Source organism: Manihot esculenta, chromosome 1 (assembly GCF_001659605.2).
Source record: "Manihot esculenta cultivar AM560-2 chromosome 1, M.esculenta_v8, whole genome shotgun sequence".
NCBI lineage: Eukaryota > Viridiplantae > Streptophyta > Magnoliopsida > Malpighiales > Euphorbiaceae > Manihot > Manihot esculenta.
Genome location: NC_035161.2, coordinates 39,950,493 through 39,974,364, shown reverse-complemented (window position 1 = coordinate 39,974,364; position 23,872 = coordinate 39,950,493). Strand labels below are relative to the sequence as shown.

Below are 23,872 nucleotides of genomic sequence, written 5' to 3'. Positions count from 1 at the left end.
TGCAATTTTTTCTAATATTATTTAAGGAGTTGGATAAATTATATATAAAATATTAAATAAAGTTATTATTCAATATATTTTTAAAAGATTAACAAAGGACATGAAATAATTAAACTGAGAATGGTTGACCAATAAAAAAGTTTCCTTTTAATTGAAAGCACAGTGTTTTGCGAGTCATAGCTCCTCCAGTCTCATATAACTTCGCTTTGCTAGCAGCAGCAGGAGTAGAAAATATATAGCAAGAGATAAATTTATACCTATTATTAATTTTTTCAAGTGACATTTTTCTCTTTATTTATAAAATTATAATTATTTGCCTTAAGAAAATATAGTCATAATTAATATTTCATTTTATTATCTAATTCATAAAGATTAAAATTAAAAAGCCACTCAAAATGTTTACTTCATGAAAATGATTTTATCATCCTCTTCTTAAGGCAAATATGAACAAAACAAACAAGTTACGCACAAAATCTGGTTAAACATCTTTAAAACAGTGTGGCAAGTCTCATCAGAAACAGAAACATTGGAGCACACCACCAATCTACAACGAAGCCACCCAAAGTACAATCCCTTATAAACATGTGATGTTAAACATGTGGAACAGTATAAACTATGTTGAGTTTTCAGTTTATATACTTGTTATAGAATACAAAATAGGGCAGAGGAACATTCTCATGTAGATCCCATCTCAGAACTTGTTTTGCTAGGCAGAAAGGTAGCAAAGCTGGTGTAGGAGAGGCTTTCCTCAGTCAGAAATGCATTCTTTAATACACATTTTACAGTCAAAACTCAAAGATAAGGGGCGACAATTGGTACATTTTAAACAAAGCTTCCTTCAGCAATACATTGGACCTTCATACAATATCAAATGCAAACATTGCTTATTAATACTAATATTATAAGGTACAAATTTGAACAGCTAATAGCTAATAGGAATTGAAGGACAGAGGTACAGGCTGGTATAGAATGGCCTGCAAAGATGCAATTTCACACCTTTAAGGCGTTGCATCCGCTGCATTTTTATCTCCATTTGCATAGGTTGACATAGCAGTTAGCCATCTCATTTGGATTTTGATCCTCTTGATTAGGATCCAACTTGTGAAGTCCTTTATAATTAGCTGAATGAATGGCCATCTCTTTTAGATTTTGATTTTCATAATCAAAAGCTACGATGCCACTCCGCTCAACTTGTTCGCAGGTTGACATTTTAGTCAAGCTGGTTGGAAATTACATAATTTCCAAGATCACAAACCATATATGAATTCGTTGCCATCTGGTTGTGATTACAAATTTCAAAATTAAAACCATCCACCATAATCTTTTAGAAAAAATTATATTTTTTTTGTACCAATCTCTTCTTTGGTGTTATCTTCCACTTCACAGAACTTCTAGTGGATTTCCAATATTCTATCCTCATTGCTGGATTTGAATGTCCATCACCCGAATACTTTATAATCACGGTAGTAAAAGAAATATCACACTTGATCCTCTAAACCTGTATGGTCTACATCTGCAAACAAACAATATTGATTAACAAAATTACCATGATGAAAAGTAAGAAAAAGAACTGGAAAAGGTATGTATGGTTACTAGGTAGATCCCACGGTTCAAAGGAACAAGCTTTGATCTCCGTGATTAGCGAGGCATCATCATCACAATTAAATATATTTTCTCTTCGAAATATGATTAACAGCTCTTAGTCTGCTGGAGTTAATCTATATTCAACCACCTTGTTCTATTGGTCCGGTGGTGTAGGGATAGTCATTGCTATATCAAAAAAGAAAAAAAAAAAAAGAAAAACAAAACAAAGTTATAAAGAAGGAACAGAAATGGAGCAATTACACCGCCGAAGAAGGTTAATGTTTTGGCACAACAAGCTAGAAGAAAAAAACTTACTGGCTGAGAAGTTACGTTTCATTCCTCTTCCCAAAATGGGACACAAAAGGCTTAGTTGATGAATAACATTTTGGTGGAAGCAGGGGAATGCTTGCCTTAGGCAACAGAGGAGGGAAGGGAGTATTTATAGGTCGACGTTTTCTATGCAAAACTCCAAAGTCGCTACTTGGCTGGGAAGTTGTGACGTCACTACTTCCATTACAAGTTGGTAAATAGATTCAATTGGAGGGGCAAATGAGTCTTTCTGCAGAGTAGACCCCGCGAATATCTTTATTTTTTACTTCTACTTGTTTCCCAAGTTTGATTCTGCTTCTGCAATAATCTGAAATATTCACATGCATATAGTAAGGATAGTGATGCAACGTCACCCTTCAGAATAAGGTTTTATATCATCTGTACTATAATTTAGACCACTAATTAATTTTATTTTTAATATCTGAGATTAAAAATAAATCTGAAATTAAGTGAATTTTAGTAAATTTGATATTTATTGTTCTCTTTCTCTGTTATTTTTATTTTCTTTTATTTTTTTTTACTGTTCTATACATATACCTGTCTATCACATTCATGTTTATATGTGTTTATAACACCTTACTCTCGTCAGGCGGAACATAATTTTTATAATTGTGGGTTTTATCTTTATACAAAGCTCGATAATTGGTGGAGCCTAAATATCCCAAACCCATTTGAATTTTATCCACTCGATTCGTCAGGCCTATGCTAATCTAGGATTGTCCATTTGTCGGAACCCGTATTAAATCAGCCCAGTTTCTTTTTATTTTTATATTAATTGGAAAAGTTCCTTTCAATAATTTTAATTTAATTTCAATTTTAAAAGTAAGAATTAAACTTCATGATATTTGTACTAAATTATAAATTTAGAAAAATTTGGAGCTAAATCAAAACATTTTAGTTATTTTAAATAAGAATTTTAAAAATAGATTCAATCGAACACCCAATTAAAAAAAAGTAAAACTATGTATTTAACTTTATAGTTTTTTAATTTAAAAAAAAAATATAGTTTTTTACTTGGCATTAAATTACTATTGTTTAGTTTTTCCTGATAACCATAATTTTTATTTTTGGTTTCAATTTTACCCCGACACCTTTTTTCGATTTTACCATCCACTCCCTTCTCCATGCCACCACAATCCAATAGAAAAGAGAAGAAAGTTTTCGTTGGGTATTTTTATATCGCTATCATGAAAATTAAAAATTATTTTTCTACATTTCAGAATTTCAGATATTTATGTCTCTTCTTTCATCTGATTAAATTTTTATCATGCTGATAAGCTGTGAACCCATATTGTTCACTTTTGCAATTCTGTAACATCTGAACATATCAAGAGAAAGCCACCACTATTATACAGATAAAAAAACAAAAGCTTTAGTCATTATTAACTATCACCAAAAAATCAACCAGGTCATCTGATATTACGCACCGACAACCCTATGTCTGAAAAGTGTAAGACAGGGCAAATTGAATTTTCACTTAAACTGAACTTTTTATTCACTTTTACAACAATACACAGGTACATATCCAGAAAATACAAGTACTTGCACATCTACATACAAGGACCAGAGTTATACATGGAGATATATAAAATTTCTTGGTTATAACTTCCTAGCAGAATACAATAATCTAACCATGACTCAAGATAAGTCAATGGTAACATTTTTATAAGAACATAGCCTAATTTAGGAGGATAAAGGCCATGTCATGATGGATTGCAGCCAGAAGCTGCAGTTACTAAATCACCACACCTATCATTACGCCTATTAGTAGGCAGATAAACCATCGACGTGAGGAACCAAACAACTAGAGCTGTTTGGTTACTACACTAGTTTTAGTTTCTTTCTGATGCATTTAACAAACCACAGAGGGTCATACCCTTTTTAGAAATACATAAATTGAACTAAAGTCTATTCTCGTACTACTACGCCGTTTAGCTCCAGAATAGGAACCTAATAGGAACATATCCTATTCAAATGGACAGAGGTACAAAGGTTTTGTTACTGAGGCTTTCCTCAATGCAAAGAAGTTTCTGTGCTGCAGAATTGAAGCTGTCTTCTCATCCAAACCTTGTTATCAGCTCGTCCAGAAGTTGAGTTCTTATCTGCAGAAAAAATAGACAAAGGTTCAGAATCTGCTTCTTTTGCTCACATGAATAAAATTAAGAACTGTCCATCAGGTATTACTGCTCACCTCAGGAAATTTAGTTACACCAAAAGCTCTAAACAGAGCATCATTATCTTTAGAGATCGTCATCTCTGTATTATGTTGGCTTTGCTCTCCTTGATACATTTCTTGGTAATTAGAAGCCACCAAGGAACCTAAACAATCTTCAAGGATTGGCATATTTGTCTTATATTGACTTTGCACTCCTTGAAATATAGTTTCTCCAGCGTAAGAACCCACCTGGGGACTCTGATGATCTTCATGGACCGACACATCAATCTTCCCATATTGATTTTGATATTCAAAATCCGAAGGTGTTTCCAGTAAAGGACACTGTTCACCATCTATGGAGGCTGATATGTCCAAGATCTTACTAGGATTTTGCTTTTCAAAATCCAAAGTAATGGGGTAACTTGATTTTCCTTTATCAAATGCATTTAAGCATTGATTTCGATATTCAAAATCAGTAGGTGTTTCCGGTAGAGGACACTGTTCACCTTCTCTGGAGGCTTTTAAGTCCCAGATCTTACTAGGATTTTGATTTTCAAAATCCAAAGTAATGGGGTAACTTGATTTCCCTTTATCAAATGCATTTAAGCATTTCCCTTTATCAAATGCATTTAAGCATTGATTTCGATATTCAAAATCAGTAGGTGTTTCCGGTAGAGGACACTGTTCACCTTCTCTGGAGGCTGATAAGTCCCAGATCTTACTAGGATTTTGATTTTCAAAATCCAAAGTAATGTGGTAACTTGATTTCCCTTTATCAAATGCATTTAAGCATTGATTTTGAAAATCATAGGTCTTAAAACAACTTGTTTCAACTTGATTATTAGTTGAAAGAGAAGTTATCTCACATGGAATTTCATGTTCTAAACCAGAATATGATGACATAGCGGTCATCACATTTGGACTATGATTTTCCAAATAAGAAGCCATTGGGCCACTTGTTTCACCCGTATTACGAGATGAATCAATAGCCTTTCTATAGAAAGGATTCTCAAAATTAGAATCCATCAGACTGCTTGTCTCACATTCGTTATAGGTGGAGTTAGCAGCCATACTTGGATTTTCGTTTTCTAAATCCAAAATCATAGCATTGCTTGGTTCACCTTCACCATAGGCTGAATAAGCCGTCATCTCCTCTAACTTTTTCTTTCTGGAAGCAGAAGCAGAAGTCAAATTACTGTCTGATTCACATTTTCTTGCCTTCTTTTTAGGCCTTGTATTCTTGCAATCTGGTTCAGCTTTCTTTGACCTCTTACTTGCCTTTTCCTTCTTATTTGATTTTACCTTTAATTTACAAAGAACATAATTGCCCAGCACAAACACGTAACAAGAAGTTAACTGCATAGAATTCAATATTAAGCCTGTAGATCAGCGAAAAGCAGATTTAAAAAATGCCGCATGCCACAAGACGCAAGCGTCAATTTTATCAAAGCTTTGAGGATGTTGGAATTAATTCAAACAGGTTTGATTTGGTCTTCAGAATATCCTTCAAGATTTAGATTTATTTATTTAAGATTTTTTTGATTTCAATCTTTAATTTATCTTATCGAGTTGTTGGCGGTGTAATTTGTTTTAGTGCTCTAAATAGAGCAGTCATTGTAAAGCAATTAAACCATTCAATAAAAAGTATTTCTCTCTCTTGTTCATAATGTTTTTTCCGTAATAGAAACACCACTAGATATGTTTAAGGATGGTCGATGAGAAGTGCAAGAAAAAAAAAATCAATGATAAAAGGTTAGTGGAAGTGCTCCATGTGAGGTCGGTGAGAAGTGGTGAGAAGTGCACTAAAATTGTTAGTTTAGAGAGAAGTGCACTAAAATTGTTAGTTTAGAAAGAAGTGCTCTAAGGCTAGTTAGTTGGAGAGAAGTGCTCCATCACAATCTGAAATAATAGAATCATGTTTGAATTAAGGGGAAATGTTGGAATTAACTCAAACAGGTTTGAGTTGGTCTTCAAAATATCCGATTTAGATTTATTTGTTTAAAATTTTTTTATTTTCAAATTTTAATTAATCTTATCAATTGTTGGAGATTTAGTTTGTTTTACATCCCATTCAATAAAAAATATTTCTATATCTTGTTCTATAATGTTTTTTCCAACAGAGGAATTAACAAAACAATAATAAAACCAACATGAGTTCAGTATCAGCTAAAATTCTTGTCATCACTTCAGTTCAAGGGTTCTGATTCCACTTCCCAAGTAGGAAAAACCCATTGCCAGCATTAAAATTGGATTTCAATTTTATCACAAATAATAATTACGAATGCTTTTAAGTTTTGCCTCTTCTAACAAACACTAAGGTGATTCCCCAAATGCATATTTTTGCGAACGGCATATCCTTCCACACAAAGTCTTTAATTCGTGGACCAGACAGTTTAGGCAACAATTACCTTAACAGGCGAGTTGAGTGCTGCAGTGTACTCATACTCATGTATGACCCATTGAGTGGCGTCGGGATTATGGAAAACCAAAGTTCTCTTTATTCCAATCTCCTCATCGCTATCTTGAGCCGTGACCAAGCGAGGGTCACCTGTGCATTTCCAGTATCCAGCTTTTGCCTTCCTCTTAGCCAGGCCACTGTTCTTGTGATACAGGCGAAGACAAAAGAAATACCACACCTTATCCCTAGATTTATTCTTGGAAAGATCTACAAAAGCACATATCACCGTTAATTGTAGTCTGCGTAACAACAAAAAAAAAAAAAAAACACACACACACACACAAAGAGAGAGAGAGAGAGAGGAAGTGTATATAGGAATAGTTGTTACCTGGAAGATCCTTGGGATCATAATCGCATATTTGAACCTCGCCGATGTCCAAGCCGTCTATAGGATCACCACGCCTCTTCCGCTTCAAATAATGATCAACCAGTTCTTCATCGGACGGGTGGAATCTCCATCCAACCGGCAAGTTTAGAGGGACAAACTGCGGTGAGCCTGTCGTACAGTTTAAAAAAAACAAAAAGAAGCCCACATTAGTTTCAGACATGAATTTAATACTAAATATAAGAATTTGACAATCTTCTCTTCTGAGCTAGCTTATACAGTACAGTAACGTGCGATCCAACTCTCTACAGAAATTAGTGGGGGAAGAGAAACAGCAATCGAATAGAATAAGCAAAAATGCACTCACCTGAGGAGGAGTAGGAGGAGTAGGAGTTGTTGTTCATCCCTCTTCCTAAAACAGCAAGCCTCGGAATTGAAAAAGCAATAGAGTGAAGATCGTAATGTAATTACTCTTCCAGAAACAGCAAGTGCAGGAACTGAAATGTTATGAGGGAGAGGAAATTGCGATCGAGCGGAAGGGCATTTACAAAGGAAGCAGAAGCACTAGTGATCACTTCTTTGAGGGGTAGTGATGAGTGAGTCACTGTTCATCCTACGTCACCCCTTATTGAAGAAGGGGGAGTGAAAAAACTATTCGACGCGGGAATAGAACTTCCACCGAGAGTGAGACCCCATTAGTTCCACTTTTTTATTTCTTGGTCGCTACTCGCAACTTCAACTCGCTATCATATGGAACAATCTCGACTTTTTCGAGCATGTGCTTTGTCAGTTTTTCTTAAGCCTTCAAGCCTTAGAGGAAAACAGCCAATATAACATTTTAAATAATCTTCTTAAAATTACTTTATTTAAAATTTAAAAGAATTATATCATTTTAATTTTTTAAAAATAATTTTTTTAAATTAAAAGTTAAATACTTTAATTACAAAAATAAAATTAATAAAAATTAAATAAAAGAAATCTTTACGAAATTTTTAATTTTAAAGGAGCACATAAGAAAATGAAGAGAGCAAAATAAAGGAAGATTCAAAAACATCTTCCATATCCTTTCTTTTCTTTAATGCTTCCTTCTTTATTTAGGAAATTTAGTAATAGTAAATGTTTTAATCTAACGAAAAATTATTATTTTCCAAATTTATAGTCATCGACACCCGTCAAAAAACGATCAGGCAAAAGCAGAGTCAACTTGCCTCCAGCAGTTTGACACGTGTTGCTTATACAGATTATGGAGGGACGGAACAATAAAACATATTTGTTCCAACTTGTAAGGAGTATCCATTTAAATATAGTTGTGATTTGTGATATAGTTAGCAGTCACACAGACATTTGAACTGGAATCATTGAAACTGAGCTTCTGAGCACCTCATCACCCCAGCATATCCATGAGCAATTTCATACAATTATTTGCACCTCAGGAATTTTGCCCGCACTTGTCTCCATTTCACTAGCTGTAAAGCAGAAAACAAAGGAATATAAAACTGTGAATGTCCATTGATGCAGTTATTCGAGAAATCGTCTTCTTTATACAAGCAAGCCAAGAAGCACTCCTAGAGAGAACGATGGCAGTGTGGAAAAGCTTGCTTTCTCAAGTGAAAAAATTCTTCAGCATTGCATATTGCACCAGAAAATGTCAACGAGATGCTAAATTCATTTTGTCTTATGAGAACATCGAATAAATGCAGTTCAAGAGTTCAACTAGTAATCTCACATGTACCATATTTTTTTTTTCTGTCAGAAGGTTATAATATGAAGGATTGGAGCTTGAGGCTGCACGAGCCTAAACCAAGTCTAATTCCACAAAATATCATTAAGCTGATCATTAAGCCGGTCCATGGTAAGCTATAGATCAATTATTGATAGTATGATACAAGAAACCAAACACAACCAGAGCTATTCGGTTTCTTTTCTAATAGTCCTAGTGGCTATCTGATGCATTTAACATCGAGCAGAGGGATACACGGTCTTCTTTAGCTATCCACTTTAATATGCCAAGTTTCAAGTTCAGGAATGTAAGGCTTTTTATCTCCAAAGTAGGAACTGAATAGGAAGGTCTCATGAACAAGTAGTCACAGAGGTACCAAAGGCAAAGCACTGGGACTTGGGTTTTATTTGTTGTGAATGAGCAGCTGCAGTCCAGAGCAACCCATGTCTTCTTGTTCATCACGAGCAAATATCTCTCTCAGCGGTTGAGAATCCATCTGCCAAAAGAAACACAGTAAAGCAAGCATAAGCTCTGAGTGTGCTTCCCATTCTTCACATGAATAAAATCAAGAACATTTCATCAAGCATGCTGTTTCTCACCTCAGAAAATGAATGTTCTCCTATATCAGAGTCCATCAAGGGGCTCAGATGTCCTTCAGTGATTGATAGATCAGTGTTCTTGTTCACTTGCTAATGGTTGAATTTTAGTTTCATGAATATTGGAAGCCATGGAGGTATTCCAATAATTTCCAGGTAATAAATAATCAGTGTTGTAATGTTGATTTTGATTTTCAAAATCGGAAGGTGTTCCATTGAGGCAACTCCTTTCACCTTCTACAGAGATTGATACAAAGGAAACAGTGATAGGATTTTGACTTCCAAAATCCGAAGTTCCCATATAAGTTGGTTTATCTTAATCATAAGATGAGTAAGAAGTTCTTTTTAATGGGCTTTGATTTTCAAAATTAAAATCCACGAGGGGGCTATTAGTTTCATGTTTGTCATACGTTGAAACAGTTGTTATACCATATGGACTTTGATTTTCATCATCAGAAGCCCGCTGCCAACATGGAGTACATTTCTGACATGATGAGATAACAGGTATCTGATTTGGAATTTGATTTTCCAAATCAGAATTTGTTTCATGATTGTTAAAAAATGAAATATTTTGTAAATCATAAGCTTTTTGGGTGATTGATAAATTTTGTTCACCTTTTTTAGATTGACAAATTTTGAGTCATTGTGCAAAATTGTTCACCTTTTTTGCAGACTGAGGTAGAAGAAATATCATGTGGGTTTTGATATTCCAAATCAGAATCTACGAGATTACTTATTTCAAGATTGTTAAACAATGAAACATCGGTTATAACGTATGGCTTTGGAGTGATTGAAACATTTTCTTCATCTTTATTGTAGCTTGACATATTTTGATATTCCAAAAGAAGAGCCGGAACAGAGCAAATGCAAGGTTCAGTTCTCAAGTAGACAATACAGAGCCACGACCTTGACTCGGACAGTCTACGACGGCGTCGATCATTCAAAGTCACTGCCACCTTTTTTATCTTCTTTCCCCTCCTTTTCCAAGCCAAAGTTACTACTCCTTGCAGAAGCAGTGTAATGATTGAAGTACGAAATATTCTGTGGTCCCCCGTCCACATCATAAGTGAAAAGAATTTTGGCACTTTAGCTTTGCTTGCACCAAACGACAGCGTTCAGGGAGGGAAAAAATCAAAGAGAAAAAAATGGGAAAAGCGCCCACCGTGGGGCTCGAACCCACGACCACAAGGTTAAGAGCCTTGCGCTCTACCGACTGAGCTAGACGGGCCTTTGTTAATTGTATTCAGAAACTGCAAAAAATCGTATATCCAGAAACTTCTGAGCGAGCGACCAATAGATTGCCCCGTACAGATAAAATCATATGCTAATCGCTGATTTGTGCTCTTGATGTTGCAAAAGAAGTTTTTGCTAAGCATTCCAAATTACAATTGAAATCTAGGATATATAAGGTTCTCCACCTGAAAAAGAAATTGGTTGAGGCTAGAACACAACTAGTTACAAAATTACTCTTTACCTGGAAATTTTAATCAACAAGACACAGGCAACGCAAGAAGGGATATCTATGAACTATGTACAGATATTTTTCATTTACAAACTCTGGACTCTAACCTACACATGATTTTGTGCTAGTTTGGTTCACAAACGTAAATTGATGATTATGCAATCTTACTGGTGAAAACACAACTGTGAGTCGAGCGTGATCAGAAAGAGAATAATCTTCAGGCCACATCCCTTTCTCTGCTTCACGGGGTAAAAGAAAAGCGTCTTTTACAGAGAAGCCAATAACTGCTTCTTCTAAATCTGATTCAGCCTCCTTTGTACTTGAAATACAGTCTTTCTCTTGCTCTAGACAGGCCGAGTTCCAAATCTTCTGCTGCAATAGTTAACCATATTGGTATTAAACAAAGTATAAATGCAGAGCAATAGTATAAGAGAATGTACGGCACTCATAAAGTGGAAGAGGGGATGAAGATACGCTAGTCTACAAAAAGCACATCATTTGAAATTCATACACAAATATTCTGAGCTAAAATTGCTAATATGTCCGACTATTTGTTACTTCAACTTCTAAACGCACTTCAAGACGGTAACCATAAATAAGGGATGTACACACCTTAAGTTCTTCATAATCAACGACACCGTTTCCATCAACATCTACTAGGATCCATAGATGTTCTGTCTGCTGGAAACTCAGTCCATAAGGGAGACCAATCAGATTTATCTGCATCAAATTACAACATGATAAGTCTATCCTTCCACTTAAGCTCACAGCACCATTTGACGCTTTGCATTCTGGCAGCCTGCTTTTACAGAACATAGATGCAGCATGACCCAAAAATAAATAAATAAACAAGGCCAAGACAGTTTCAATATGCAATGCCATTTTATGCTTATATCTTATATAATAAAGTAGAAAATATAAATGTACCAGGCGTAGTCCTTCACAGAAAGCCGGATATGTTATATAATCACCAGGCTCATCAGCCTTAAAAAATGCAAATGCATCACTTTCATTCAGCGAAGCTTTCAGAAGTTGATACTGAAACTCAGCAAAATTACAGCATTAAAAATTGAAAGCCTAACGTGGTTAACTTACTTGAAAAGAAACATAATGACACATTTTTATGGACCCCTCTCATAATTCATGCCCCTTGATTAGCAGTTACATGAATAGTTCAAGAGTAAATGTTAAACTGGAAAAATTTTTTTCCCCAATTTATAACCTTCAGTCTGAAGCAGGTTCACCTAACAATTCCCTGAGAAGTTTGCTATGCATCCTTCTGTAAAGCACAAGGATGAAGATGCTAACTACTTAACTACCTCCTAAAGTTCAAAACTAACCAATTCTCATAGAAACAGACTGTGAAATCAAAAGGCTAATATAAAATAGAGTTGGAATGAATTAATTCAACCTTTTTCTTCTCCTTACAATATTAATTACAAGTTTTAACTGCTTTAACTTGAAATTCAAAAATGACGCAGCTGGAAACTTTAATTCATAAGCCACAGAACTGAGAAATGACCAAGAACAATATAAATTACATGAGTGGAACATCAAGAATATGATTGAAGAATTATTTAACTCGCCTTTATTATTCCAAATACTGCTTCAGCCCAACTTGTCTTCAGCAGCTTCCTTGATTTAATAGGATTACGAAGCCATATGAAATTGACACCACATATGTTACCCCTATGATTTCTGTGGCTCACCCACTGTTGGATGAAGAAAAGTATGTTAAACAGATTCGGTGCAAGTAATATGCAAAAAAATATATTGCCATCTAGACATTCCAAAGGGAATAAGAAAAAATGACCCTGTGAGCATCTGCATCACTATCAGTATATTGATGAAGAATATCATATGCTGAAGCAAATCCCTGCGACCTAAGGAATTTGTAAACATGCCCACGCTTGCTTCCATTCCAATCACTGAAAAAGAAAAACAATGAAGTATAAAAATGAGGATGAGGTTGCCGGTTTTCAAATGTTATGCAAGAAATCAACTACTTTATGCATGCAAAACAAACAGCATACCCACAGAGAATGATGGGCACAAGGTTTAGTTTGTTTTCTCTCTGAAATGTTTCCACATACTGTAGTATTTTGTAAGCCTGTGGAAGACCATATGAAATCTTGAGTAAAATCATAAATATTGATTGAAACATATCCAAGGGAAACCAAGGTAGAAATTAAGTATGGAAGTCATAAGAAGATATCGAAGCGGTCAAGTTTACCTACCTGATTCAATCTCACAATAGACAGACTAGAATCGTGAGGAAACAACAAGTGTGTATTCACAATAAGAAATTCTTGTTGAGCATCGCCATTTTGGCTTTGCATAAGAGGCAAAGCTGACTGAACATGCAGTAGCTGAGCAACACGGTCTCCAAAGTCATTGAAGTGCAACTCTTGATAATTTAGAACCCGAATGTAGTGCTCATGTACAGCAGTTAGCAGGCCTGTATAAAGAATATGCTATATAAAGATAAAGAAAGATTTTGGATGTTTTACTTATGTGCAAAACAACAAAGATTCTAATTGGATCGCAGATCATTTTTCAGGAAACAAACTTCTAAGCCACGGAGCAAGAAGAAATTAAAAAGCTTAACTTGATATGGTGATAGGAAAAGTGATAGATACTTGTATAGTTGAACTTTCAATTTGAAAGTTAATCACAAGTAACAAAGCATCCAACCGAGGAAACTTAAGATAAAATGAGAGAATACAATTCAAATATACACAATATATGGGCAAAAGGAAATTTGATCTAAACAGCAGACAAGATATGTTCCTTAAACATTCTGAGCTACTGAGTGGCAAAGTCAGCTTGCAGCAGGGAACGGCCAAAAACCAGAAATCCAGCGAATTAGATAAAAATATTTCACAATTTGATCTTTAAATTCTATGAAAAAAAAAAAAAAAAGATACCATCTCCTCGGTTGTTGGTCCGGGAAAGCTGGAAGGTCGCATAGCCCGCATTGCCAAGCCTTTCCTGGTACATATGCACGAGTTCTTCATTGCCAACCCAGAATTCCTACACACAAAGCCCAAATTTCCAGAAAAAGAAATCAATTAACAATTTTTTCTTTGAAAGTAAGATTTATTGCGTTTGAGAAATGAATAGGGATTAACTACCTGGAGACATATAATGCAAGACTTCTCAAATAGTAGCCAATCCAAAATTATTTGGTTCCTGGTGAACCAAAATGTTCTGTTATCGCTTTCACGGATACTCTGGTCCTATTTCACAGCCACATAATTATTAAAAAATATATATTATAAATTAAAAAATACCCGCCAAATGAATATCACTATAAATAAAGGAAATTCAAATCAATGATGCTGTGCAGGTGCAGCGTTTCTAATTCTACCTGGTGATCGAGTCGCTTATAGATTGGAGCCAGGATATTGAATGTGGTACAAGAAATGCAGGGCTCCTCTGTAATTGTTTGAGAAAAGAAGCCATTGTCAGTTTCTGTAATCGTTCCATTTGAAACAATACTTTCAGTTCCACCAGAATTCAGGTGCCCCACGTTCGAATTAGCATTAGACTCGACGACAGCCGCCTGTTTATCAAACCATTACAATGGGGGAGAACTAGGACTTTAGACACCAATCCCTTAAATTTAATTTCTTATCGAGGCGCGAAGCCCATTAGAAAAGAAGAAGAAGAAGAAGAAGAAGAAGAAGAACGCACCATGTTGGAACTGCAGCCACTTTGTTCTTCTTCCTGCTGTTATATGGGAAGAAAAAGGATAGGAAGAATAAGAAGGCAGAGAGGAGAATTGTTTAAAATTGGACAGAGAGGAAGGAAGGAAAAAAGGAAAGAGAGAGCATAAAGGAGAACTGTCGAAAAATAAGCCATTTTCACTGCAACTTGTGGACGGAGATGGTTTCAACTTTCATGTGTCGCTCTCGCGGTAGTGGGGTGTTTAAGCTATATAAAACATTTTCTTTCGTTTGTGAAAATGTTAAAATCCAGGCAATTCTTGAAATCTTGTTCTTCCTTTTGCTTTTTTTTCCGTTTTTGTTTCGTTTTTTATTTTTGAAACTTAGGTTTAACATTCCCTAGCCCCTCAATAGTTAGTACATTCAATTTTTTCTTTCCCTAATCAGCCGTTTGGAAAAATTGAGGAGGTGGTCTTTCTATTAATTATATTACAGCACATAAATGAAAATATTTTGTGGACTGGTATTATTTTTCTCACTTCATTTCTCCTATAATTTTTATTTATTTTTTTTTATATATATTAAAAAATATAATTTTTTTATATCTCTTTTAAATATATTAAATTTTATTAAATATTAATAAAATTTTAAAATTAGACATTCATCCCTTTCGTCTAGCTTTTAATTTAACAATATCAGTTAGAATTTATTATTTAATTTATAAAGCATGTTCAAAAGTTATTACACGAAATATTCTCTTTTCTTCTTTTTTTTTTTTTTTTTTTGAATCAATTCTCTTTTCTTCTTTATTTTTTAAAAATTTTCATGTATAAATTATTTTTCATATGTATATATTCAAATTTCAATTGCTACAACTTTGTAATATTTATTGTTTAAAATATTTTATAGCCTAAATTACATAGAATTGTTTTTCTACTTTTATTTATTTTATTATTAGTGCACATCAAATAATTTTCAAAAATTCAAAAAAAAAATCAATTAATTTGTTCAATTATAAAATTTATTAATTACTATTAAAAATTTATAAATAATGTTTAAAGTAAAATTATGATGTATTGAAAAGTTTATTATTAACAGGATTTTATAATATTATTAAAAGCAAAACAAATTAAATTATATTATTAATATATAATAAATAATATACTGATTAACTGCTTTGTATAGATGCATTACATATCAATAAAATTTGCATAAATACTAAAATTAATTTCAATAATAAATTCTAATTATAAATAATTTAATAAATTAAGAATATTTTTAGTCACCTTCCTACTATATATATATATATATATATATACATATACAGGTTACGGATAGAAGCAATGCATATGTAATTTTTTAATTATTAAAAAATAAAATAAAATATTTAAAAATAATATTAATGAATACCAAATGGATCTTAAAATATTTAAAACATCATGCATAATAAATAGTTTCCAAGAGATGAAAAAAAAAAAGATTTTAAAGTTCAAAAGATCAAACTCAATATTAAAGAAAATTTTAAAATAAGTAAATATGGATATTTTAGTTGTGAATGAAAAAAAAAATTATCCTCCATTTGGAAAGAAATTATATAAATTAAATATTTTTTTTAATTTTTAAATTTATGTTTGGGATTAAATATTTTGAAAAAAATTATTTATAATTTCCAATCAACAAAAACTCAGGCGTGAAGGTAATTTGTAAACTCTAAAATTAAGTTTTTGATATTTTATTTGTAATATGTTTACTTATAAATTAAGAAAAAGAAGTTGGAAAAGACCAACATTCATTTTGATCCTTGTTTAATTTTTAAAACATATTTTTAATTATTTTAATGATAAATATATTTATCAACTCATTTTTTGAGTTGATAATAACACGATAAGAGTTTTTTGGATTACCTTTTAGAAGACATCATATATTATATATTGAATTAGAAAGCTGTTTAACGTGTCGATACTTTACATAGAAATACGACTGCTATTTTATATCAGGGCATAAATTTATTTTATTCCTCTAACCCTACTCGTGATTCTGAAACCATTTCTCTCTAAATTCGTCATCTTTAAACTTGGACAAATTCAGTTGGTTTTGTCAAGTTGATAGATTTTGTTTCAAACTCAAAATTTTATTGGTTACGGTTTTGTTATAAAAAATTTTGAGAGTATATTTCAACGTAATATTTTTGATTTTTCGGAAGGTAATGGTACGCCGATAATTGTTGAAAATTTAGCTTTTCGTTACTGTTTACTCTTTGCGATGGAATTTTTGTCTTTTAATAACTGTATTTTTATGAACTGTTTACAAGTGGTTTAATTTTTCAATATTCACATTTAAACATTTCTAAACTCGATTTGATTTTGAATGATTGTAAATCTTTATTAGACTTTATAACGGATATTTGGCTAGCTGTTTGAGATGATATCCCTATTTATTTTATGAAATTTTATTAATATAATCAGTAATTATAAAAAAAAATTTCAAAAAAAAAAATTGATGATATCCCTATTTATCAGATGGATTCGTCGTCATACCACTCTACTCATAGTAATAGATTAGCAATCTATTATTAATATTATCATAGATTTAATAATAAATTTATAATAGAATTTAATAATAAATTTAAAATTCATTATTAATTTAATAATTTTTTTTAAAAATATATATATATATATATATAAAATTAAATCAATTATTAAATTTAATAACAGATAAAAATTTATTATTAATTCTACATTAATTTAATAAAATAGAAAATAAACAATATATTAAAATTATATTTTGTTATTAAATTTATTGTTAAGCTTTTTTAAATAATATTATATTATTATTTTTTATATATATTTAAAAAATATATTTTTTATATATATTAAAATTTTTGTTTATATATTAAAAAATATTAATTTTTTTATATATTTTTTTATATATTAAAAATATAATTTTTTATTAATTTTTCAATTATATCTCTTTTAAATATATTAAATTTTATTAAATACTAAAAAAAATTTAAATTTTTTTAAAATAAAATAAAATTATCATAATCCATTTATATACTATTATAAACTAAAAAAAATAACAATAATTTTAAAATAAGTAAAATTAAAATTATAAAACAGAATAAATAATTTTTAATAATAAAATGATAAATTTTTAATCTTATTAATTAAAAAGTATCACGCTTTTACGCCACACGTGATACTTCAAGAGTATTGAAAATTACTCTTAAAAATCACTCAATTTGAACTTTAACCCTACTCGAAACTATCAAAATCCAATTAAAATTTATTCTCAAGCACTATTATTATTATTTAAATAATATTTGAATCGTTGAATTTATATATTTTAATTAATAATTTATATAATATTTTTTATTAATAATTTCATATTTTAAAAATTTATATTTTTAAACAATATTTAAATACTAATTTTTAAATAAATATATAAAAAAATTTAAACATATTATTATAATATATATATACAACTTAAATTTATTATAGATTTTAATTTTCAAAGTTTAAATATGTTTCAAATTTTAACATATATTATATAAATTCGTTCTATTAGGATTTTATTGTATCACTATTTCTAATAGGTTAATTTTGGGTATTATTTTTATTAATTTATAATTTTTAAGCTCAACAATTAAATAAAATATTCCATTTCAAAAAAAACAATTAAATAAAATATTTAAATTTTATTTATTTTATATAATATGTGTAAAAATATAAATACTATTATAAAATATATGTAATTATTTATTTATATAAATAAATTTTAATAATGAGTAACTCATATATAAAACTCAAATACAATATAAATACTATTTATAAAATGCGAATTTATTTTATTAAATTTAATCAAATTAAAATTTATATTATATATAAAAGTGGAAAGAGAGAATAATAAAATTACTGGACTTAAGTTTTGAAGTTATTTACTGTAATATTTAATTATTTAAATAATTAATAATTTTATTTTTTAAATTTAATTTTTAAAATAGATGATAATTTTATATTAATTTTAATTAGTGAAAGAAAATTTCAAAAAGATAAATCTTTAAATTTTTTATAATAATATTTAATTATTTAAATAGTTGATAGTTTTATTTTTTAAAATTTAATTTTTAAAATAGTTGATAATTTATTTTTTATATTAATTTTAGTTAATTATAAAAAGATATACAAAATATAATAAGATTAATTTTTTTAAATAAAGATATAAATTAAATCGTTAAGAAAAATTTCAAAAAGATATAGGTAATAAAATTAAATTTTTTAAAACTTTTAAGTTATTTACAATAATATTTAATTATTTAAATAGTTGATAATTTTATGTTTTAAGATTTAATTTTTAAAATAGATGATAATTTATCCTTTATATTAATTTTAATTAGTTAAAAAAAATTAAAAAGATATATAAGATATAATAAGATTAATTTTTTTAAAATTAAATAGTAATATATATATGTATATTATGTTATAAATTTTTAAATATTTTGTTGTGCGAATTTTTTTATTTTTATATGTAATATAAATTAGTATAATTTATTTAAAATTAAGCTATAATATAATTATTATAAAATTATACTGTATAATAAAATTAATGCAATAGTATATATTACCATATCATATAAATATAATAATTACTGTTAAATTTAATTAGAGTAATTGTATAAATAAAATTATAAATTTAATACAATATTTTTTATATTATTTTTAATTAAAATGGACATATACTAAAGATAAATACTAATAATAATAATAATAATAAAATTCATACAATATTAAAAAAATCAGAGACATAATTTATATCTATGGCTCTTTGTCCCTCAAAGAATACTTTAAAATTAATTCATTAAATATTTATATTAATTATTTAAGTAAATATATATATAATATTATAAAAGTGAGATGAATATATGATGTTATTAATTTTAAATTTAAAATATTTAATTATTTGTTATTATAATAATAATTTATTAGATTTAAATAAAATTTAACATTTAAAAAGTTTTATTATAAATACATAATCTATATCTGTAATAATGGAATTTTCTAATATATTTTTATATTATTTAGGAGATTATTTAATATATTTTTTATTTTAAATTTTTTAAATAAATAATTGACCAAGCATAATTTAACCATGTTTTTAATATATTATTTACTGTTTATTTTCACATTTTTCTAGCTTAAATTGTGTTTTTGTTATGATTTTGTAGAAGAGGAAGAAATTGAAGAGTTGGAGGAAAAAGTGTAGAAAATGACAGCAAAAATGATTTGCCCAGTGATTTGCCCAAATCACTCGAAGAAACTGGGCAAATCACTTGCAGCGACAGAGACAGAAACTGGACTGAATCCCAGAGAGCGATTTGCCCAGTGATTTGCCCAAATCACTCGCAGAAACTGGGCAAATCACCTTGACGGCAGAACTTGACAGCAGAGGTGGAAAAACAGCTGGAAACCGAATTTCAAGTTTTCAGAAGTCCAAATCCAACTCAATCACTACCAAATCAATTCCAAGAGCCACGAAAGAGTTTCTCACTTAAGGAATTCCAGTTGCAATTAAATTCAACATCAAAAGAGGAATCACAAGCCAAATTAAAAAGGGATTTCAAAACCCTAGAAGGGAAGAATTCTTCAGCTATAAAAGGGCAGCCTCCAAACCAGCAAGGGACATCTTGGATCAGCAACTGAACTCGCCAGAAACTCTCCAGCATCTTCCTTTTTCTTTTCCTTTCATCTTTTTATGTATTTAGTCCACCATGAGTGGCTAAACTCTTTTCTTTCTAGTTGAAGTTGGTGAATTTCAGATTTTGTGATGAATTGGGAGATTTAAATCTCCATTGTTAAACTTCTATTTATTTTCAATATTTATGCAATTTGAGCTTTCCATAAATATTACTTTGCTTTTAGAATCAATAAGGGCCCATTGCTTTTAAATTGCTTAAGTAATATTGTTTGAATGATTTAGGTCCGTAATTGCTTAGGTTGTTCAAATACACATTTAATCAAATTGCATAATCTAAACTTGACCACACGGTTGGCAAGGATAGAATTGGGTTTCTCTAAGTTTTAATGCAGTCAACAGTTGTTCGATGCTACAATGCCCCAAGGACGTTCCTTGACAACTTGTTGATTAGTGTTTGATTAGCGAACGTTTTCTAATCAAACTAGAACTAAGGAGGAATTTGGATTGTGAGAAGCGTCTTCCACATCCAAAACTAATTTATTGGAATAAATAGGAGAGTTAAAGAATCAATGATCAATTATAAACAATCTGAAATAAGATCCATACTTCAACTAGAAGTTTTTCTCTTATTGATTTACTCATCTTTAAATTATTGCTTTCTTTTGTTATTTAGTGTTAATCCATCAACTCAAAACCCCCCTCTTTTAATTATTTGTTATTTACTTATCTTGGTTATTATTAGGAAGATCTTTAGTGTCAATTTCCTGTGGTTCGACCCTATTGCCACTATCTACAAGTTTATTGTTGATTGTTTAATAGGTTTATTTTTTACGGCTTCGACAACCGCCTATCAATAATGATTTATTATTTAAATTAATTTTAAGTTTATTTAAATTTGAAGGAATATGTTATTTTATAATTTTTAAAGTATGAAATAATTTTATTATTTAAATTAATTTAAAATAAAATTATTTAAATTTTGACATATATATATGTATTAAAAAAATATTTATTTATATGATGAAGAAGAGGCAGAAGCAGAAAAGCAGAAGAAAGAAGAAAAAGCAAAAGTAGAAGAAGCAAAAGAAGCAAAAGGAGAAGAAGAAACAGAAAAAAGTGAAAGAATTGATGAAGAGGAAAAGGAAAGAGGATAAGGAGAAGAAGAAAAAAAAAGGAATAATTTAGTCTTTTACTATATTTTTAACGGCAAAAATAGACAGAAATACTATTTCGTTGATAGAAAAAAAATATAAGAACATTTTAATAAATTTTTAAAAATATAAAAATTGATTTATTAATAATGACAATACCAGATAATAGATTGTAAATATAATTTTTTTTCTAACTCGCGTTTGATGAAAAGCCTCAATATTCCAAATCAGAATTGAACTTACTTTTGTGTAAAACTAAAAAATTTTTTATCATCAATTTTTTTTAAACTCAAACGAAAAGAATAAATTAAATCAAAATGAGGGAATTATTAGGTTCAATTTCGGACTGCACGTGCCCACATATTTCCTTTTTCATTACATGCCCACATATGGGTAGTTGGGTATAAAAGTCCCCCAAGCATTTGCAAATTTTTTATATATTGCTTTTGTTGCTCAAATTATAAGCAATTCCTATAAATTATTTTGTTAATCTCCGTTTTCATTTCACAGAACTGTTACTGACCTGTATTAGGTTACAAAATTTATTGGTACGACCGATAACTAGGTAACCATTGTTTTATGAGCAGGTTGAATTGACGGTTAAAGATCCTTGTGATTCTACGTCACCGTTTCTGCTTCTATCTTCCCTCGTAAGGCTTTGCTTCTCATCACATTCCTCTACGTCGTAGCTTTTGCCCCACAGGAGAATATACAGGCCGAATATAACTAGTATAGATCCTATCACACTGTCCATTACAAAAATAAAGGATCTCAGATGGGATGAGAAGAAATAACGTTAGTAAAATCTAGTTAAACTTAGAGGGGCAAAAAGGCAGAAGGCAACAACCTTCCAAGGTAAATTTGATCATGCAGAATAGAGAAGTCGAATATTGCAGCAAATATCTGTGTGAAAGGGGTGAATGTAGCTGTGAACACAGGGCCCCTTTGCTTCACACACCACGCCAGCCCCACATAGCACAGGCCTGATGCTACCACTCCCTACGTCAACCCATGAAAATATAATGTCCCTGGACTTGTATTTTCAAGATCAATTAATGAAACTATATGAAAAAACTTCAAATACATACAGCATAAATAATGCTCATAATTTCGAATTTCCCCTTCAGAATCCACATGGCATTGTTCCTTTCAACAATCGAACTTATAACAGCGGATTGGATTGCACCAAAGAATGAAAAAATGACTGTGCTAGAACATTGAGATGGATATCTCTTGCTAATTTTGGCTTGTATGAGAAACCATGAAGACCACATAAAGCTGCCTGCCATCAGAAATAGAGAACCGATAGCCCATCTTTGTGTTTTCTTGTCCGACATCATAGTATCAACATGGGCTTTTATGTCTCCAGAATGAGGTCTGATTAAGGGAACTCCTTTGTAAAGGGTTAATAGAACAGCTCCGGCCGTGCAAATTACTGCACCCAGCACCTTAGCTCTTGATGCCTTGCTCTTCATGTTCACCTTCTCTAAACTGGAAGAGTTGAACGACAATTACCAACAAGTATTAATCGATTATCATGCGACTGAACCAATAATCGTAAGTGATTATTGTTTTTACTTTAATACTTACCCGAATGGTAGAGCCAACAGGAAGGTGCTTACCGGCACCGTATTGAGGAATGCACAGGAGAACGTAGCCGAAGTATAGTGGAGTCCCAGAAGGAACGAGTACTGTGAGAGTGTTACCCTGAAACACGTATATTAATTAATTATTCATCTCGCAGGTTCTTAGTGATAAAATCTTAGTAACAGTAATTCAAACGAATGAGCAATTAACAAAACAAGTATCTGACCCGACAAGAGCGCCAAGGAAAAGGTAGCATAAGATCTGAAAGGTAAGCGTGGGTCTTGTTTTCCTGAAAGAAAAAACAGAAAACAAAAAAACGTTGTCAGGAATCAAACAAGCTGAGGAAATAGGCAGATAGTAAGCTGTTAATTACCTTTCCCAATGGTAAGCAATAGGAGCCAAGAAAATAGCAGAAATTGACAATCGATACGTAACAATAGCCATATGGTTAGTTCCTCCATCGAGAACCTTCTTAAGAAGTATATTCACAATTGCAAAGGCAAAGTTAATCAAAATCAGTGCAAAAACAGGCTTCAGTTGCCCTCTGCAATCCATACCAAATCTACTGCTGCAATGCTAATGCTCTGTCCCCTTCTCTCTGTAGAATTCTTGTGTTAATGTGACTACCAACTTGAATGCTTCTATATATATATAGGCTATGTATATGCATTGAACATTAAGACTTCTCTGTTGCTAAAAATGGGAATACACATGATTGAATATTAAGCATAGAATCGAGACTAAAGCAATCAACTTATGCATTTTTTGAATTAGACATTCTCTTTTTTGCTATCTTTAGCAAGGCCTTTTCAGCAGAAGAAGATTGCAGAATAATAATAATGATATGTATAAACCAATTTGCTAGGCATGGTCACTTATATGACATCAGAGATTCTTCACGAGTTGAATTTGGCTAATAAACCTTTCGGCTGTAGTATTATTAATTACATGTCTATCTTACATATGTCTTGTTTGGTTGGGTAAACTCATGTACCTCTATAGCGTAAGTTAATTTCTGAAAAGTAAACTTACTTCTCAAGAAATAGAGAGTTTGAACTAAACAAAAGTCATAGTAAACATCAACTAATAGAAATGAAGTAACCAATTCAGCACATTCCAAAAAAAGAAAAAAAGTTGGAAGC

At 30.9% G+C, this 23,872-nt stretch overlaps 3 protein-coding genes, 1 long non-coding RNA gene and 1 other non-coding gene across 10 annotated transcripts; all 5 read right to left on the bottom strand.

Moving 5' to 3' along the window:
- Positions 1-590: 590 nt before the first annotated feature.
- Positions 591-2,053, bottom strand: LOC122721335. The gene is made up of 3 exons (XR_006347893.1): positions 1,900-2,053; positions 1,594-1,770; positions 591-1,513 (listed from the first exon to the last, which is right to left on the bottom strand). It is a non-coding gene; the product is annotated as an uncharacterized LOC122721335 (long non-coding RNA).
- Positions 2,054-3,384: 1,331 nt separating this feature from the next.
- Positions 3,385-7,560, bottom strand: LOC110610913 (NAC domain-containing protein 26-like). Of its 2 annotated transcripts, none has more exons than XM_043948609.1 (5): positions 7,220-7,560; positions 6,856-7,023; positions 6,478-6,734; positions 4,106-5,425; positions 3,385-4,016 (listed from the first exon to the last, which is right to left on the bottom strand). In XM_043948609.1, the coding sequence occupies exons 1-5, from the start codon at positions 7,254-7,256 to the stop codon at positions 3,972-3,974; spliced, it is 1,827 nt and encodes a 608-aa protein (XP_043804544.1). In that variant the 5' UTR covers positions 7,257-7,560; the 3' UTR covers positions 3,385-3,971. The 2 variants fall into 2 exon arrangements, with proteins under 2 accessions (XP_043804544.1, XP_043804548.1); XM_043948613.1 differs by having other exon boundaries at positions 4,106-5,398; positions 7,220-7,559.
- A 2,763-nt stretch (positions 7,561-10,323) lies between these two features.
- On the bottom strand, positions 10,324-10,396 carry TRNAK-CUU. The gene has a single exon. It is a non-coding gene; the product is annotated as a tRNA-Lys (tRNA).
- A 154-nt stretch (positions 10,397-10,550) lies between these two features.
- LOC110620725 (uncharacterized calcium-binding protein At1g02270) lies at positions 10,551-14,645 on the bottom strand. 5 transcript variants are annotated; one of them, XM_021764565.2, is made up of 11 exons: positions 14,327-14,644; positions 14,001-14,195; positions 13,765-13,869; positions 13,558-13,663; positions 12,868-13,088; positions 12,664-12,740; positions 12,444-12,558; positions 12,217-12,342; positions 11,558-11,668; positions 11,243-11,350; positions 10,551-10,999 (listed from the first exon to the last, which is right to left on the bottom strand). In XM_021764565.2, the coding sequence occupies exons 1-11, from the start codon at positions 14,327-14,329 to the stop codon at positions 10,733-10,735; spliced, it is 1,434 nt and encodes a 477-aa protein (XP_021620257.1). In that variant the 5' UTR covers positions 14,330-14,644; the 3' UTR covers positions 10,551-10,732. The 5 variants fall into 5 exon arrangements, 2 of the variants coding, with proteins under 2 accessions (XP_021620257.1, XP_021620248.1); XM_021764556.2 differs by having other exon boundaries at positions 10,551-11,002; positions 14,327-14,637; XR_006347888.1 differs by having other exon boundaries at positions 10,961-11,002; positions 11,243-11,432; positions 14,327-14,645.
- A 6,903-nt stretch (positions 14,646-21,548) lies between these two features.
- Positions 21,549-23,285, bottom strand: LOC110624658 (WAT1-related protein At3g30340). The gene is made up of 6 exons (XM_021769919.1): positions 23,104-23,285; positions 22,957-23,019; positions 22,734-22,850; positions 22,232-22,634; positions 21,991-22,142; positions 21,549-21,889 (listed from the first exon to the last, which is right to left on the bottom strand). Exons 1-6 carry the CDS (start codon positions 23,283-23,285, stop codon positions 21,721-21,723), a joined length of 1,086 nt encoding a protein of 361 aa, XP_021625611.1. The 3' UTR covers positions 21,549-21,720.
- Between the last annotated feature and the right edge of the window lie 587 nt (positions 23,286-23,872).

Coding starts and splice junctions, on each gene's coding strand:
- LOC110610913 (XM_043948609.1), bottom strand. CDS start 7,256: ATGAACAACAACTCCTACTCCTCCTACTCCTCCTCAG. Junction 5,426..6,477: donor CACTCAACTCGCCTGTTAAG/GTAATTGTTGCC, acceptor AATTCTATGCAG/TTAACTTCTTGTTACGTGTT. Junction 4,017..4,105: donor GTGTAACTAAATTTCCTGAG/GTGAGCAGTAAT, acceptor TTTTTTCTGCAG/ATAAGAACTCAACTTCTGGA.
- LOC110620725 (XM_021764556.2), bottom strand. Junction 11,669..12,216: donor CAGTATTTGGAATAATAAAG/GCGAGTTAAATA, acceptor GCTGAGTTTCAG/TATCAACTTCTGAAAGCTTC. Junction 11,351..11,557: donor TCTGTGAAGGACTACGCCTG/GTACATTTATAT, acceptor AATTTGATGCAG/ATAAATCTGATTGGTCTCCC.
- LOC110624658 (XM_021769919.1), bottom strand. CDS start 23,285: ATGGATTGCAGAGGGCAACTGAAGCCTGTTTTTGCACTGATTTTGATT. Junction 22,851..22,956: donor TTCCTTGGCGCTCTTGTCGG/GTCAGATACTTG, acceptor TACGTGTTTCAG/GGTAACACTCTCACAGTACT. Junction 22,635..22,733: donor CTGTTGGCTCTACCATTCGG/GTAAGTATTAAA, acceptor CAACTCTTCCAG/TTTAGAGAAGGTGAACATGA.